General features: G+C 35.7%; 2 protein-coding genes across 3 annotated transcripts in view; one reads left to right on the top strand and one right to left on the bottom strand.

The window, feature by feature from the left end:
• Window positions 1-18964, top strand: part of LOC126974412 (uncharacterized) — a 375370-nt gene that overhangs the window by 110428 nt on the left and 245978 nt on the right. Inside the window, exon 3 of the mRNA XM_050821894.1 lies at window positions 15674-15698. The gene's annotated coding sequence lies outside the window, so the exon portion shown is untranslated. The remainder of the gene's footprint in view (window positions 1-15673; window positions 15699-18964) is intronic.
• LOC126974486 (uncharacterized) lies at window positions 17757-18556 on the bottom strand. Of its 2 annotated transcripts, none has more exons than XM_050822000.1 (2): window positions 18192-18556; window positions 17757-18107 (listed from the first exon to the last, which is right to left on the bottom strand). In XM_050822000.1, the coding sequence occupies exons 1-2, from the start codon at window positions 18496-18498 to the stop codon at window positions 17806-17808; spliced, it is 609 nt and encodes a 202-aa protein (XP_050677957.1). In that variant the 5' UTR covers window positions 18499-18556; the 3' UTR covers window positions 17757-17805. The 2 variants fall into 2 exon arrangements, with proteins under 2 accessions (XP_050677957.1, XP_050677958.1); XM_050822001.1 differs by having other exon boundaries at window positions 17757-18191; window positions 18276-18556.

Genomic DNA, 18964 nt, shown 5'->3' with positions numbered 1-18964 from the left:
CTTGCCTATAAATGATCTCCTCTATAAGAAATTTTGTTACGTTAATGCCAGTCGTATTATAATTCTGTAAAAAATTTACGATTCATTCAAATGAGGTCTTGGATTTAAGGTTGTATAACAAAAGATTTATTATAATCACAAACATTTGGTTAAAACTGAAATACAAAAAAATTGATTATATTTCTTGATATCTGTACGATTATAATACTATTTTTAGACTTAATTGGTTTATAGAAAAAATAGATGACGTGTGTTACGTCTTTTTTGTCCATCTGTACGTCCTTTGACCTTTAACTCAGAATTGCGTTGAGGAAATAAGTTGAAATTAATATCAAATATTAACTTAACTGCGTTCAATTTATTATGTTTTTAAAGTGATAACCCTCACTTCTAGGATTAATACACAAATAAAATTTGAAAAACATAATTTGATGAAGCCACAACCTTTATAACGAGGCGGTACTCGAACGGTCAGCGGTTTAGAGCACCGGCACGGAACGCCGGAGGTCGTGGGTTCGAATCCCGCATCGTTCATAAAATTTTGTTTTTCAAATTTTATTTGTGTATTAACTGCGTTCATTGAAGCTATTTTTGATTGGAGAACAAATAAATGTACCTGGTTCTGATTGATCTCCACAGACTAGTTAGACCATAAATTCAAATTCAAATATTTTTATTCAAAATGGGATGTGACATCACTTAAAGTCAAAAACTACAACCCATTCATAAAAGTATGCCACAGACCTGAGAAGGACGGGCGCAATAAACTCAGCGGGCTTCTTTTTTTTCATTTATTGTCTGTTCCTGGTGTTAACATTATGGTTATAACAATGTCTAGCAAATTCACTTAGACAATAGGCAAAAGAGTTAGTACGCTTAGGATATCAGAGTATTTTCACCGTTGCCAGTCGGCGGTCGGTGAGAAGAGAATCTTTTTTTGAAGAGACCTATGCCGTATCGACTTGGAAACACCAAGAAACTCGGAGGAAGCTCATTCCACACTTTGGTTATACGTGGAAGTGAGAAGACCCTGTAGATGACGCCAAAATGAAGAATTTCGGAAGTAACAGCTGTTAGAAGTACTACCCGTGTTAAATTTATTTGGTATAATCTCTGCGCACTGCCAAGCAAACGAGCCGTTTACAGACCAGTTGATCTCCGACAATTTGAGCAGATTTGCTTCGCACTTGGTCAAATGGTTCGTGCTTAAAAATTAGACTAGATTTTCAAATTCAAATTCAATTTTTATTCAAAATAGGATGTGACATCGCTTATTGAAAGTTACTAACCCATTCCAAATAGAATGCCTCAGACCTGAGAAGAATGGGCGCAACAAACTCAGTGGCCTTTTTATTTTCATTAAAAATATATATATTTACAAAGTAATATAGTACAATTAAACTTATTATTTAATAGCGTGAGGACGGTCGGTCCATTCCAAATCCGTGGTATCATTAAGAAAGTTTTTTTATGTTATAGTAACCTTTACTACACAAACGTTTTTTAACAATTCTTTTGAATTTCGTAATTACTACATAGTATAAATAGAGTGATTGAAGAGGAAGGTTTATATGTATAATAACATCCATTAAATAGTGGAGAAATACAGTTATTTTTGAGGTTTCTAATTGAATGTCGTAAATAATTACATTTTTTCCGCTTACATTGCAAACGCAGGCTGAACCCTACGAGTATTGTACACATTGAAAAAGTCTACAGAAAACTCCGCTATGGTATATTTCTATCTCTTATGGATATCCCACAATAACATTTTTTTGTCATTTACTTTTTACGACAAATAATGGCTAGTTTTCGAAGTGATTTTAACCAATACAGCAATCTTTATCTAATTAAATACCTCAAATACAATTTTGATTTAATATAGATCTATATGGCCCTTTACAGCATATGATTTAAATGAATATTTTCGAAGATATTACAGATTGAAAAATTGCAGGACGTAGCGTTTGCGGCGGTTCCGGCCAGCCAGTGCGCGTTGGAGGCCGCGGTTCTCCCTATTTTTTTCAGTGAATGACATAGGCTATATATTTTATACCCATGCGAGATTTTGACGATAATCATTTAGATCCAATTCTTTGGACACTAAAGATTTATCACGGGGAGTGTTCCGGAGAGCTGTTTCACCTGAAATCATCCGTCGAATTCAATCTTCGCACGACACGTCTCAAGATAGAATATCATCTCCACCATCTGGACGTGTGGCGTTCCTCTACAGTGCAGTTTCAACTTTCTTCCACGTACAGCAAAGCTGTGGAATGAGATTCCTTGTGCAGTGTTTCCGGGACGATACTACCATGGTAAAAGCACGTAAGGTGTCCGCCTCCTGTGATTCCTCTGGTGTTGCAAGAAAATGTGGGCGGCGGTGATTACTTAACACGTACGCTCGTTTATCCTCCTTTTCCCTAAAAGAGTAACTCTTAAATTTTGAAGAAAACAACAACGTGATCAATCAAAAGCAATAAGTAATATTATTACACACTACAGATTGTAAGGAATATAATAAGGCGTGTATATCTTATGTCCATATTTATCTACCTTTTAACACGCTTTTTAGCTTCACCTGTATGTATGTTTGTTTGTTTGTATCCGACTCATTTGGGTGCGATTTTGAACCACTTTAAACGACCAGATTTCGTTCCAACTTCGTAGATTTATCGGGGACCGATGACAATACATTAATTTGATAAAATTACTATAGTATATTTAGTATGTTTTTTTAGTATGGTTGTGGTACCCATAATCTAGCTGGCATCGTGTCCAAAGGAGCCTCCCGCTGGTAAAAAAGTTAAATATTGATTAGTAACTATGGCAACTTGATTTTGCAATTAATTTTAGTAAATTCCTATTATTTTATTTCTCATTTTATCATATTTGTTATATTTTACTAAGTTTAAATTTTTGTTTAATACTATAACTACATCTCCACCACCAGTCTCGAACAATGTGTGACGTTGACGTGCCACATGCTCTGTTAAACTTTGCTAATAATTGAAACTAAAACACCGGGTTGCGTAGTGAAACTTCTTAAAAATAATACTAAAAGAAATAAGAAACCTACTGGGATCACATATCATGAATGCCGTTATAAAAAAGCTATTGTTCTTAGGTAGTGCGGTATCTAGTTGGAGCGCAGCGGCGACACATCCTTAATCTAAGTGTGTATTCTTAATATTTGAATAATTAACGTCATTTGTCATCCACGAGGCGTTTCATTAACTTTATAATCAGAAAAGAGCAATCTTTATGATTTCAATTCTCTTGTACTAGGGCTGTCGAAATCCTCAATTGTACCTTCAAAACCTCTAAATTAACGGTTTAAATTTTTCACTATGGAATCCCATTCACATGATATTTCATAATGTTTTTGCCTCATTAAATTTTATTATAACGTTTAACTGGGCATGAAAAACAATAGGCATTAATTAAATTAATTACATAATAATAATAAAAATAACAATAAAGCCATTTAAATATTTTTTTTTTCCATTGCCATTTTAAAAACTAAAAATGTAAAGTAATTAACTATCAAAAGTCTCTAAGTTAAGCCCTCCTCCAACTTTTTCCTTCATTTCTGTTTTGGGCAACTCTTCTCCAGTGAGGGCCTGCTGTCAATTTTATTTCATCTTTACCAGTGGGACGCTCCTTAGGCACCACAACGGCGCCTATTTCTGCCGTGAAGCAATAATGTGTAAGCATTGTTGTGTTCCGGTCTGAAGAGCGCCGTAGCTAAAGAAATTACTGGACAAATGAGACTTAACATCTTATTTCTCAAGGAATCCTGAGCGGCACTGCATTGTAATGGGCAGGGCGTTTGGTAATTGACCATCGAACGTCCTGCTCGACTCGTCCCTTATTTTCATTAAAAAAAACTTCGCACCTTGTGTTCTTGTCTTCCTCGTTTTCTTTTGCCATCTTGGGTACGTTTCTGTTACTCTTTTGCCCCATTTCCCCACTTTGTCTCGTGTGTCCTGCCCATCTTCACTTTTGTTGGTCGATACGTTTGAATATGTCAGTAGGTTTCGTGATTTTTCCTAGCTGTTTCTAATTTAACCTGTAGTTTATAACTGGCGATACGATACGATACGATTTTTCTCGCAATACTTTTGTTATGGTATTCCTGCCACCGAAATCCATTTTCCCACGACACGCCACTATTACACGCAATTAGGATATCATCCCCACCATCTGGATGTATAGCGGTCCTCCACAGTGCGGTTTTCAAGGAGATTTCTTCCACAAAGCTGTGGAATGAGCTTGTGCGGTGTTTCCGGGACGATACGACATGGGTACCTTCAAAAAAAGCTCATACACCTTCCTTAAAGGCCGGTAACGCTCCTGTCATTCCTCTGGTGTTGCAAGAGAATGTGGGCGGCGCTGATCACTTAACACCAGGTGACCCGTACGCTCGTTTGTCCTCCTTTTCCATAAAAAAGGGGCCAAGTCTCGCAGCCATATAGTCAGGCAAGGTAATATGCAGGTATTGAAAGTTTTAGAAGTTTTTGAGAAAATAAATGCACTTTATGCCTTTATAAGTTTTATTCTATTAGAGAATTATATATATATTGGATCGAATTCCTTACGCCAGGCTTGGAGGAGATAGAGATTTTGCTGAGCGACCAAACTGAAATAAATGTAAGACTAAAACCGTAAGATATAATATAACCGAAGTGCTTTAAAGAAAGAATGACGCATGCATGTTGCATATGCGTAAATTCATGAGTATCCTTAATAATATTATAAATGTGAATATATTAGTTTGTTTGTAACGCCAGAGCTACTAAACCGATGTTTGATGAAATTTGGTACAGCGATAGACTAGAGCTTGGGAAAGGACATAGGCACATTTGATCCCGAGAAATCCATGGTTCCCGCGGGATTTGTGTAAAACTGAAATTTACGTCGATGAGCTATAACTATACCAATAATATGTTTACTTTGTCATATCAGTCTTCCTCGAAATAAGATTCATATAATTTGTTGGGAACGGGAGCGAAAACGGGAACTTGAACTAAATAGGACATGAGATAATCTTCAATTCCAAACTTGCTTATTATAACCCTTTATCAACGCGGACGAAGCCGCGGAAATCAGCTAGTAATAACATAAAGACGTAGACGACAAACATGTTAAGGAACAGAATGCAGGGGAAACCAAACTGCTGCAGTGTGGTTAACTGGGGCTGCTCATGCGAATATAAGTTCGGTATCTACACAAGAGACATAGGTAGGGGTATCTACAATTCCAAACTTGCCTATTATTTTTGCAAACCCTTTACCTACGCGGACGAAGTCGCGGGCATCAGCTGGTATATTTATGTATTGGCGAGGCAGAGTGGGATCAGGAAGAGAAGGGATGAGACGAAACAAAACATAAAAGAAAAATTAAGTAACGTAGTCAAAGTCAAATAAACTTTATTTAAATAGGCTTAAACTGAGCGCATTTGAATAGTCACTACAAATATTCCTTTTAAATTACTGAATTTACGTGTATGTTCGTAGAAAGTTGAACTCATGAGAAGAACATACAAGAAACTCAACAAGATACTTATAATAAGAAATTCTGCTACAAATCGCACCCTTACTGTAAGTCGTTAGGTAGTTCCATTGATCATCATATTATTCGACTACGACAGTTAGTTGACCATAACGACGTTACGGTAGGTGACCCAAATATCCGGATAGCATAAAAAAGATCGGCCGAGTATCGTTAATTTGCTCCTAAGAATTGAAGAGTTCCGTTACTTTTTCATGGATCCCATAAACAGAACCTAACCAACCTCTCACCACACTACCTTTGAAGTATATCCCCTCCAATAAAAAAAGAACCATCAAATTCGGTTAGCGCGATATTAAGCAAATTTAAGACTTTTATGGTTTTCTCATGGATGTTATTGTCAGATCTGGACCAAATTACAATGAGACTACACGGAAAGCCAGCTTTGAAATAAAATAAGAATTATCAAAAATCGGTTCACCCAGTCGAAAGTTCTGAGGTAACAAACATAAAAAAATGAACATTCCGACGAAATAAGAACTACCTTCTTTTTGGAAGTGGGCTAAGAGCTGTAATATATTATATTAAAAAATTTGTTTGTAAAGTGCGGCATCCAATGTATGAGTCGTGTTTAAATAATATAAATTATTTCATTAAAAGAAATAAATGATTAAATATATAAATATAAATTATCGTATATTGTATGCATCAACACTTAGAGCTTGAACCCATACTTTGGAAGTGTCTCTCGCGCAAACTATTCAGTTTAGAAAAAAATTATATTAGAAACCTCTTTTGATGAAAGGTGTTTTGCCTTTTCCATTTTAAATAATTTAATATCATTTTCCTTTCTATATAACTTTTATATTATGTTACTTGCTGCTACGGAACCCTTCATGGGCGAGTCCGACTCGAACTTGGCCGCTTTTTTGATCTTTAAACATGCGGTTGAAATATTTGTTTCTTCGGGTATAGAACGTACGAACGCGTGACATGAAGATCTACTAAAACAATTATTTCAATCTTTTAAACCATTTGTTCGGTAACTGCAATAGGGTCGCCCAACCCGAGCGAGGGTCAAATTTGATTCATTCAATTTGAACAATTGCACCTAAGATATCCTATCTTGATTAACTTATTCCGAACAATTTTTTTATACGGCAAATATATTTAATAGTACGTAATACGAATTCATCTATTTTCGACTACTGGCAACGACAAACTCAAAACAAAAGACCTCCATTCTTTAAAAACAAAAGATATTCCAATTATTTTTTTTAATCTTGTCAATAGACACCAGCTTTACCAGACAATATTTACTTATTGTCAGTTCCAAAGAATTTGCACCACGTTCATAATTATTATTCTAAGTGCAATATTATGATGCAATCTGGTATTTAAAGCCCCGAAAATAGAATGGCCTTGATAAGTTGTTAGGAGTTATTAGGTGTATTTGAATAAGTTACAATACCTGTTATTTGCCTGTCTCATCTAAAATTATGGATTTATGTAGGTGTATTATGCATACATGGCAGAAATGTGACGATATGGAGGATAAAATCGATTAGATTATTTAAATGATATTATATAATCATAATATTTAACACGGCTATAAACTACAGATATATAATACCAGCGGACCAATCAGACGATGTTATTTAATCACAAAAAAACTCTTGTGGATAGAATTTCGTAAAATCTGTTCTTAGCTGACCTTTAATCGGTGAAAGGAATATTGCTACCAAATTTAAAGTCTCTACGCCTTATGGTTCCAGAGATATCGTGATGAGTAAATATATATATATAGGAAGAAATCTATATATATATAAATGAATTGCTGTTCGATAGTCTCGCTAAAACTCGAGAAAGGCTGGACGGATTTGGCTAATTTTCGTCTTGAATTATTTGTGGAATTCCAGAGAAGGTTTAAAAGGTGAATAAATAAGAAAATGCTGAAGAAAAATTCAATAATTAAAATTTTTGGGGTATAAAAATAGATGACGACATATTCTCAGACCTACCAAATATATCGTACATAAAATTTATCATACTACAATTATTATATTCGATTGCCATCTTACAACTCTTTGCGTATCTGTGGATGGAAAAGTGTAATATAAAAATCGCGATACCAAAATAGGTGTTGATTGTAAATTGGTGACAATTTGAAGTTGTATGTATTTTTTAATGTTGAATCATAATAAAATAAAAATTACTGTCAAAAAAAAATAAAAACAATATGTTAAGGGGTGGGTGCCCATCTTTATCATTTAGGGGTATGAAAAATAGATGTTGAACGATTCTCAGACCTACCTACAAATTTTCAAACAAATTGTTTTAGCCGTTTAGGAGGACTTCGATGCATATATACCTATATGTATGCATAGGTAGAGACTGACCTCATTCTCAAGGGTCCTAGACATAAACATATACAGTGAGTAGACACTCGCTATTACCCCTCGTTTACACCAAGGTATTATACATGTATTTGACAAGTTTCATGCAAATTACAAACAAAAGTTGTGTGCAATGTTTTCAAAATACAAAAACATAAAACTTGTCGTACACAAAATTTGTATGAAACTTATCTGATGTCATTGTTTGTCACCTACTAGTTGTCTACATGTATATGATCTCATGTTTTTGTACTCTATTTGCACCTTAGATAATTAATACGTCTAGAAAGTCTCTTGCTGTTGGACAACCGATAAAACAGGCCAGGAATATTAGTTAAGTGTGCTTGACAAGCTAGGTCTCGCGATTTGTATGACATTTTGTGTTAGTGTGAGTGAATTGCTCAAAATAGAGTTTAGCCCTAAAGTCTATTTTTAAACGTTTTTCACAGCTGTCAGAGTCTATCTAATCTTATAAATGGTCTAAAATTTGCACTATTAACGAAATAAACATTATAGTAACCATATTCGTTGGAGTTAAAAACTGTGAATAAGGGTAGATAGATATATTATCTGTCCATGTTCATGACGCTTATGTCAATGTCAAATTATTTAAGAAACTCAAAAAATAAGCAGATAAACTCTTATAAGTGTCAATGAGGTATTAAAATTGTTTTCATAAATGTAATTCAGCCATAGTACAACGAAAACGTGTAGCTCTCCGGGAGTACGGGCAGAATTGAAAACTTGAACATTAACGTTGTACATTTTTTAATATTTTGGAATGGTTAGGGAATAATTTCGCGCGAATTGCTATAATTATTAGTATAAAAGAACTATCATTTATGTATACAATATTCATTTATTGCGCTATCGTACACAAATGTGTCAATTTATATAACATAAAAAAATTAACACTTCAGAACTTTTACAATGTAAAATATATTAAAAAGTTTATCTCTCAGAAAAATCAACTTTCATCCATACTCCAGCGACTGTCTTACGAATATTCGATCTGGTCACGTGTCCTGACGCGAGTTTAACATTTGATACCCGTCCCAAGAAAAGTGTTCAACGCCGCTAAAGAAGTTTTCTCTTCAAAAAGTATAAAATCAAATCAAATCAAATTCACTTTATTTATGTAGGTCACAGAAATGTTGAGCTAATGAGAAGAAGTAGCAAGAAACTCATTGCCACTCTTTTATATCAAGATTTATAGCTAAATATTAATTAAATAAATTGTTCAAGAACGAAATGAAATAATGAAATAATCGAAAGTAGAAGTGAAACTTCAACAGACAAAGCTTACAAACAAATCAATAAGTCAATATTTAAAAACAAATACATATTTCCAAAAAGTATATTTCAACAAAAAATATTTCCAAAAAAATTATACAATAAAAATTTTTTTTCAAAAAATATTAAAAAATATACTCTACAATATAACAAAAATATTATTTTAAATATATTTCAAAAAGATGATAACAAATCACAACCTTCATTCGCCTCGCCCGATCACACTTTTCGTATTTTTTTTAGTATGGAAAAGGAAGACAAACGGGTGTTAAATGATCACCGCCGCCCACATTCTCTTACAATACCAGAGGCACCACAGGAGCGTTGCCGGCCCTTAAGGAAGGTGTACGCGCTTTTTTTGAAGGTACCCATGTCGTATCGTCCCGGAAACACTGCACAAGGAAGCTCAATCCACAGCTTTGTAGAACGTGGAAGAAAGCTCCTTGAAAACCGCACTGTGGAGGAGCGCCACACATCCAGATGGTGGGGATGATATCCTAACTTGTGGCGTGTCGTGCAAAGGTGGAATTCGTAATGCTCTCGTCAGGCATTTATTTTTATTTCCATCGTAAAAAAAAAGATTGCGAATAAAATAAAAGTTATAATTTGCCACTATGTGTAGTAATACACGATTATTTAGCAAGTTAAAATATATCATAGAGATAAATAATTTACCTGTGGGAGGCCCCTTTGCACAGGATGCCGGCTAGATTATGGGTACCACAACGGCACCTGTTTCTGCCGTGAAGCAGTAATGTGTAAGCATTACTGTGTTTCGATCTGAAGGGCGCCGTAGCTAGTGAAATTACTGGACAAATGAGACTTAACATCTTATGTCTCAAGGTGACGAGCGCAGTTGTAGTGCTGCTCAGAATTTTTTGGGGTTTTTCAAGAATCCTGAGTGGCACTGCATTGTAATTGGCAGGGCGTATCAATTACTATCAGCTGAACGTCCTGCTTGTGTCGTCCATTATTTTCATAAGAAAAAACAACTAACTAAGGTGTTTCTATGTTATAAGACACCTACTGAAAGTGAATTTTTCACAAAACAAGGTAACCCTAACGTATCCGCAAGGTTGCGGTTTACGGTAAAGGTGTAATAACACACAGTCATAAATAGCAAATATATTTTGATAATATAAGTATAAACAGGGTTAAATTATTAAGAGTTTCGCGAGATTATTAATTTAAATCAGCTTAGTTTCAGAGCAATCGGAGGTCCTACATCATTTTTTTTTATGAAAATAAGGGATGAGACGAGCACGAGGTGCAGTTGATGGTAACTGATACGCCGTGCCCATTACAATGCGCACTGCATAAAGGAAAAAAACATTTGATAGTCTGCCCCTCTGTTGTTCATTGCTATGCCTTACGAGGTGCATGTGATAAATTAGTAATTCAATTTTGTAAAGTAACTAAGTCGCGTGTAACGCAATTTAAATAAATAACTCAACCGCAGGTTGTTCTTGACGTGACCACCACCGGTATGAATACATTTTGTGTAAAGTTTGACGAGATTGGCACGCACCCGTTGCAGCACCGTCGTGTAACACTTAACGATAAAACTGTAATGATCCGGGCTCTCATTTCCTCCTCAGTGTGTCTGCAAAGGTAGTACTCGTAGTCAAGCGCCGTGTAACCACACGGCGCTCATAACCATGAAACAGGACTCAGTCCTCACCCGATCCGACGGGTGGCGTACTCTTTCTGGAAATATTCTAGAACAGCGCACAAAAAATATGGTGCAGCCCCCATCACGTTAGAGCCACTAGTCTAAAAAAAACGGCCAATTGCGAGTCTGACTCGCCCATGAAGGGTTCGTCCGTGTCAAACAGGAATGTTTCAACACATATGTATATATATATATACATATATATATATATATATATATATATATATATATATATATATATATATATATATATATATATATGTATAATCGTTTCTCATTCTTGTACCCTAAAGGGTGGCTTTGATATAATTTGAAGTGCCGAGCATTGAGAATATTCAATTCTTTAAAATAGAATCGTTATATTTAGTACAAGTTTTTCGGCAAAATATTTTAAAAACTCAATAACATATTAGACTCCTTTTTGAAAGTAGTAGCTATTATAAAATCTTGAAACTGGATTATATCGACTGTATGAAATCTTTAAAATTCCCGTAATACAGGCATGTATATAGTGGCTTTAACAATTTTAATCCTTGTCGTTAAACTTCTTCTGTAATTGCCGGTGGAGCGGATTCAGGTTTGGTCCAAAGAAATATTGAGGTTCTGTTAAGATCATAATAAACGGAAGGATCCAATCTTTTTTAATAAAATACATCCCTTGTTTTTCAATAATACCAGTCTACTGTAGAGAGAATACATTTCAAATTGATCAAGTCTTTTTTGTGTTTGTTTATTACAAATAACTATCCTCTTTATAATATTAAAATTAAATAATAATGATATATTTATTCACCCATTATTTAAATATCACTACATAGTTAAAAAAAAGGTGGAGTATCAAGGTTGTTATCAACAGTGCATGCTTCGACTTAAAACCCATATACGCTGATGTCCCGCAAGGCTGCGTGCTATCCCCTACAGTGTTTCTTCTGCATTACATTGATATGCTGCAAATCAGCAATATTCATTGCTAAGCAGGCGACGTACAGGGTATGCTTCCTACATAGGCCGTGCCAACATGTCCCGGGATAGCGTCGACGAGAAAACGAAAATTGGCATACTTCAATATATCGAGCGCCGTTCAGTTCCGTGGTCACTTGGAAGAGAAGGCCAAACTGAAAGCTTGGTGTACTCAGTAAGGCGAGATAGTACTTCACTTTAAGTTAGTGTTATAAGGCACAAATTCGGCCTCACATGGAGTAATTTTCGCACCTCTGGGCGGTTGCTCCCTAGTACCAGCTTCTTCCATTTGAAGAGCGGCTCGAATAATCGACGATCAGGTCATCTCCGATCGGCTTAATTCTTTGGCGTTACGTAGAGATGAAGGTTCTCTCTACGTAACGCCAAAGAATTCTCTGCATCTTCTACTGCATTTATCACGGGGAGTGTTCAGAGGAACTGTTCGGGTTAAAAGGCATAAAGGCATAATAGGCATTTATTTTCTCAAAATTGAAAATTTAGAATTCTTTTTCATGTAATTTCTAATATACCAGATACTACTACCGCTTCGGAAACAGATGGCGCTCTGAGAGAGAAGAAGCGGTGCAAGAAACTCTCCCAGCATTCTTTTTTTACGCTCTTTACAATAAAATATACAATATTGTACAGTAATTTCTATCGCTATAAAATAATCATAATCTAGTCCCAGGCTGTCCGATCACTTAGATATTCAGCTATGGAGTAATAATAGGATTTACGACAGAGCCATTTTTTTTATAAAACATTTAAATTTACTTATAGATAATGCCTGAACAGTAGCTGGGACTTTATTATAAACGTGTATACATTTACCCTTAAAGCTATTATGTATCTTATTGATCTTGTCAAAGCGGTTGATTCCAGCGGCCGAATTCCACCACCGGACATTACGTGCAAAATACCATCCACATCATGTTGACGGCTAGCACTTCCCAACCGCGCGTTTTGCTAGAAATTTCTTGCCTCGCACAGCCACTTTGTGGAATCAATTACCGGCTGCGGTTTTCCCGAACCGATACCACCTAGGGACCTTCAAGAAAAGAAGAGACCTTAAAGGCCAGTAACGCATCTCTTGACACCTGTTGTAGCGGATTTCCATGAGCGGTTGCCTCACCTCTCCTCATCCCGTGAGCCTTTTGCCCGTTTGCCCCTTCTTATTAAAAATAAAAACGTTTGGTCAATATCCTTTATGTAATAAATCATGTGGAATCTCCATTACATGCGCGAAGTTTCTATCGCATTGTTGATATTTCGAAGGTTATATTGAATACGTTTCTTGAAATTTGTATTTTCTGCTTCGATATAGACCTAGATACAATGCAAATATACTAAATAAAAGGAATGCATATTGCAAATATACTTTTTTAAAAGATGTATTAAAACGCCGGTAATCACGTTTGATATAACTTAGGCAAGGTATATATTGTATTCTTAAAATCTAATAGTGTGAGCAAACAAAGAATACACTTATGGCTTGAGCCACGCGGCGACCGCACCATCGTTGTTTTAGCATACTAATGAGAATTTCTGTTATAACACTAGCGATAACTGCTCCGTGTCGATTTTATGGTCCGATAATATTTTCTATCTCTAGAATTTAACATTTTGCAAAAATTCACCGTTTACTCAAGATTTGAAAGCTTTTTGGCATAGATGAGTTTTGATTGTTTATTTTGAATGCTGCTGTATTCGCAAAAGATTATAACCTCCCAAATTTATAGATTCCCCAATTCTAGGCGCCTATAGAAACTTTCTCAATTTAATATTTTTGTTTGGTTTGGTATTCTATAGTAGTTTCATAGTATCGTAAATATGTCGGTCTCGATAAGTCTTACATCTCTGTGCCGTTTGGTGTATGTGAAACTTGGCCCGTGGGGCCCAGAGACGCGGAAAATGTACAAAGTACTATTTTGTCGCCTCAATAGGGAGCCTGGAAACCTATCCGCTGGAAGCTATTTCGGTCAACGGATCAGCCTAACTATCCAACGTGGAAATGCTGCCAGTATTCTTGGTACGCTTCCCCGTAATGATAGTTTTAATTTTATGTAATCATAGTATTGTATTATAAGATTTGTTTTGTTTGAATAAATAAATATACTATAGTTATATAATATATTTGTTTTGCATGCCTCTTAAGCGACGTGTGAGGCAGTGCTCTACTCTCACATGTCCAAACAAGCAGTTTTGACGACACTGGAATTGAGTTTTTAACTGTCCGAGAAAGAAAATTGAAAAGTTTCGAAAATTCGGGATGTTATTGGTTTTATCAATATAAACTCTTTATGAGACTGAAAAAACTGCGTCGAATGCCGGCAAACGCGTGAAATCTTTTAATTTACTTATTCAAAAGTTAATATTTATTAAAATGTTACCAATCTTTTGAGCTCGAAGGGCTCAAAATCGTCATAATACGTTTAGGTAAGGCGGGAAGTTGCAGGAGTGGCCTTTAGAGTCCACCGTTTTCCTAATTTTTTTAAATTATAATTTTTTAGATAATTTATAAGTCTAGAAACAGCCTTTAGGTGTCCAATGCATGACAACAGGCCAGGTTAATTACTTTAGTGTACATGACAGCTACCTCTTACACTCGCAATGCGTCAGTCACTTTGTTTTAGTATGCGTGCGTTTGCTGATAATAGAGGCTTATTGGGCGCTATTTTTACTGACTACACATAATGCATACAATATATAAATTACGTGACACGTTGTTTGTCCGCGATGGACTCCTAAACTAATGAACGGATTTAAATGGGGATTACTTCATGGAGTGCAGTTAGGTCCAACTTGAGAGATAGGATAGTTTTTATTTCGATTTGGGACCCATAATTATTTTTATTTTCAAATTTTGTTTTGTATGGTCATATTTTCTATGAGAGAATTTAGTGACAGTTCCACTGTGAAACAATTTCATTATAACAACAGGGAGCATTTTTACGAAATAATTCTTGATGTTTTGAAATATTAGTGGCTATAAAACAGTTTTTTTATTATACACAGAACATCGTCTGTCGGATCAGCTAGTAGACTTATATTTACTATCTTAGATTCATTTAATAGCCTTAGTGCAATTGCTCAATTCCCGTGGTGTACTGTCTGTACAAACGTTTTTAAACAATTATTTTAATCTTACTACATATTATGTACTATATATACTTTCCGGGATCCTGAAATAAAAGCTAAAGCTTAAACGCTTCTTAAATTTATATTAAAACTAAATCTAAGTTTCATAAAAACTTAGATTTAGGAATGGTCTGCTTTCTTAGTACGGCAACTATTAGATACTTGTGTGTGTGACATCTTGACATTCAATGGCATGTTTCAAATTTTGTAAACATACGCTTCGTGTTATTTTACATTGAAATTAATTAAATACAAAATGATGATGTGATCCCAGTGTCTCAAAATAAGATTTTATGTAGTATTATTTTAACAAAGTTTTACTACGCAACCCGGCATTTATACTACGCCCACTTGGGCGTAGTATTAGTTGCCGCACTTTACGACTATACCTGCATAAATTTTATTTTGTAGCAATAGCAATGACAGTATATTTTTTTTAAAAGAGCGCAATAAAAATGCTGGGAGAGTTTCTTACGCCGCTTTTTCTCTCTCAGAGCGCCATTTGTTTCCGAAGCGGTAGTAGCATCTAGCATTTTAGAAATGACATCAAAAATAATTTTATGAAATATAATAATAATAATTTTGTGAAAATATGTGCCTTTTATGCCGCTTAAAAGTTTTCAAACAATTCTATTATCTATGTAACCTACTTTGTATAGATCCTGTTATAAAAGCTACAGCTTTTGTTTTATCTTTACAGATAAAAAAGCAGAACCGTGTTTTCGGTAAGTATTTCATTTTATTATTGCCGTGTTAGAACTTTTTTAATTTACGGCGCGAGGCTAAGGCCCGCCGATACAGCCACGTTGGGAGAGAGGCTTCGTGTTGTGATTGTTGAATTTTTAATCAAATTGGAAAATGCTTTTTGCGTTCCGTTTTGTTAAATTACGTCGAGTTTCAGGATTAAATGAAATATTCTGCGCTTTGGGACGGCAAAGGGTTTAACACAGTTTTATTCATGGCCAATGCGCTAGTAAAAAGGTCATGTGTGTTTCAGTAATGATAATGTGATAGCTGACCTATCCTTTAGCTAATCTGTAAAAATGTGAACGTTAGTTTGTTTTTTATACTTTCACAACTAAACCACTGAACCGATTTTCATGAAATTTCATACAGAGATAGACAAGAGCTTGAGAAAGGACATAGGCTACATTTTATTGCGAATAAAAGGTTTGGCGGGGTTGAAGTAGGGGGTGGAAATTAGTATGAAAGTTCGTCATTATCGAAGATAACACCATGAAAATATGTATTTAGGCACTTGATAAGAAATAAATAAATATTTATTCTAGCGTTTTTAAAATTTATACCTGTGTGGGGATGAAAAAAGGGGATGAAAGTTCACTAGTTGGTAGCTTATAAAATATATTAACCAAGTTTGTAGTGGTTAAAGTGAGTTTATTAAAAAAAATTGCTGCCCAAAGTAACTATCGGACGCGCACGAATTCGCGGGTAAAAGCTAGTAGAGTAATAATAATGCCATCAGCAATAATTAATACGTTAGTAAAAAAGTCTCTCGGTTCTTCTACATACAGTTATGAGCTATTTACCAGTGGCTCCGTTGCATCGGATGCCGACTTGATTATGGGTACCACAACGGCGCCTAATTCTACCGTCAAGCAGTAATGTGTAAGCATTACTATGTTTTGGTTTGAAGGGTGCCGTAGCTAGTGAAGTTACTGGGCAAATTACACTTGACAAATTATGTCAAGGTGACGAGCGCAGTTGTAGTGCCGCTCATAATTTTTGGGTTTTTAATCACCATGAGGGGCCATGCATTGTAATGGGCTGTCGGTAATCAATTACCATCTGCTGAACGTCCTGCTCGTCTCATCCCTTATTTTTTTTAAAAATATATTTAAATCCATGTAAATATCAAGTCGGTCAATTTATTTAGTCCCTTTTGTCTCAAGTTATGACGTAATTAGCTAACCTAACAACATCTTATAATGATCATATGAACATTGAAAATCTTTTATGTTTTTAGCTACTATTAATTGTCAAGTAAGTAGAATATGTCACAGAATATATCTATTTAGGACAGTTAATAACCCCTAGAAATAACATGAAGCAAGAAATAGACAGACGCATTTGTAATACATGGATAAGATACTGGTCTTTGAGTGAAATCATGAAAAACCCCGAAATACCTATAGGAATAAAAAGAAAAGTCTATAACACGTGTATACTCCCATGTCTAACATATGGATGTCAAACTTGGGCTCTAACAGACCATCTCTCGGAAAAAGTAAAAGTGTGCCAAAACTCCATAGAAAGAAGCGTAATTGGAGTTCGGAGACGAGACAAAGTTACGTTAGAAAACATAAAGAGTCAGACAAAATTCAAAAACGCACACAAGCTCTGTCAAAAGCAAAAGTGGAAATGGACTGGACACATTCTGAGGGAAGAGAAAGAGAAATGGACAAAAACCGTTACAGAATGGTATCCAAGAGACGGGAAACGAATGAAAGGTAGACAGATTAGAAGGTGGGAGGACGATTTTAAAAGAATAGCAGGACCGGACTGGATGAGAGTAGCCAGAGACCGAATAAGGTGGAAGTCTTTAGAGGAGGCCTTTGTCGAGAGACAAATTACTAGTTAAGATAATTTAAGTTTTATTTATAAGAAAAAAAAAATTAAGTCACTAGTAATAATAAAGGCTATTTTATTTTATTTTATAATTGTCAAGTAAATTTTACTCTTACTCTTTCAAATTTCACCACATTTATTATCACTCATACAGAATTAGCTTAATGATAATCGGGGATGATGAATAAATAAAATAATTTAAGGGTTCCAAGTTTGTAATAAAAATATGGATACAAAGATTGTGATTCAAGGACCAAAAATATACAATGGTGCACGATCGCGCAGTTGTAACCTTGCTGTGTACTTCATATTCTGTAAATCATTCTCTGTCAAAAACTCCACGCGTTGCAACTGACCATTTGGCAACACTATAAAGTAAGTGCCGACACTTTTCTGGACTTCAACACTGTCTAACTTTTCTGCTTTCGGGTTATCTGTAGTTCCTTCGACTGGAGCTCCATAAGTATTCTCTGGGGTCCCATAACTTGTGGATAGTTCGTTGGGTAGCGCAAACGGCTGATCCGGCTTCCATCCCGAAGGTGGATAAGGTGCAGAATCTGTAGTTGTGGCTTCAGTTTGTTCAGGCAGGGTAAAAGCTTGCCCTGAAGGTTTCCAGCCTGAAGGTGGATAAGGTGCAGAATCTGTAGTAGTGGCTTCCGTTTGTTCAGGCAGGGTAAAAGCTTGCCCTGAAGGTTTCCAGCCTGAAGGTGGATAAGGTGCAGAATCTGTAGTAGTGGCTTCCGTTTGTTCAGGCAGGGTAAATGCTTGCCCGGAAGGCTTCCAGCCTGAAGGGGGATAAGGTGCAGTTTCTGTAGTGGCTTCTGTCGAAGAATCTGTTGTCGGAGCTAATTCTTGTCGCTGAAAACGGAACCTCGCTGGTCGCAATCGAGGCAGCTCAGCTAGAGCACTCCCGAATAAACACAGAATCACTAGCTTCATGACTGACCGATGATGTATAATTGTCTAGATTGAGAGGCTATCGAATTTATACTAATTCAATTTGTTTAATCACTCTTTGTGAGACATATATGGTTTGAGTATGAGGTCGCTGGGAGGATATGATGTACACGACAGGCACGTCCAACGTCGACATTGAAGCTATGACGTGCGAAGGTGTTGGGTATCCCCGCGTCCCGTAGTTTAATCGACCAGATATGAATAATTAATGCAGTGTTTTAATATGAAAAGATCTGTCGGTTAGTAAAGTCTGAACTTATGATAAATATTGGCATTAAGACTCATTGACAATTGATTGACTTTGATGTAATTATATAACAAATCGCTATTCAAAAATCCAGCATCAGTGTTTACTTTCATATTATTTACTTGAGGTGGGAAAAAAATACCAGATTGTTAACCGAGGGTCGAAAGAATCAATTCCCGAGGTAAATAGACGCCCGAGCAC

Source organism: Leptidea sinapis, chromosome 32 (genome assembly GCF_905404315.1).
Source record: "Leptidea sinapis chromosome 32, ilLepSina1.1, whole genome shotgun sequence".
Lineage (NCBI taxonomy): Eukaryota > Metazoa > Arthropoda > Insecta > Lepidoptera > Pieridae > Leptidea > Leptidea sinapis.
Note: the sequence above shows the minus strand (reverse complement) of the source record. Positions and strands in the feature narration are given on the sequence as shown.

Bases quoted from the DNA above. Each gene is read 5' to 3' on its own strand.
- LOC126974486 (XM_050822000.1), bottom strand. From the start codon at position 18,498: ATGAAGCTAGTGATTCTGTGTTTATTCGGGAGTGCTCTAGCTGAGCTG. The intron at 18,108-18,191 runs CTTATCCACCTT...CAGATTCTGCAC, and splicing joins CACTACTACAGATTCTGCAC to CTTATCCACCTTCGGGATGG.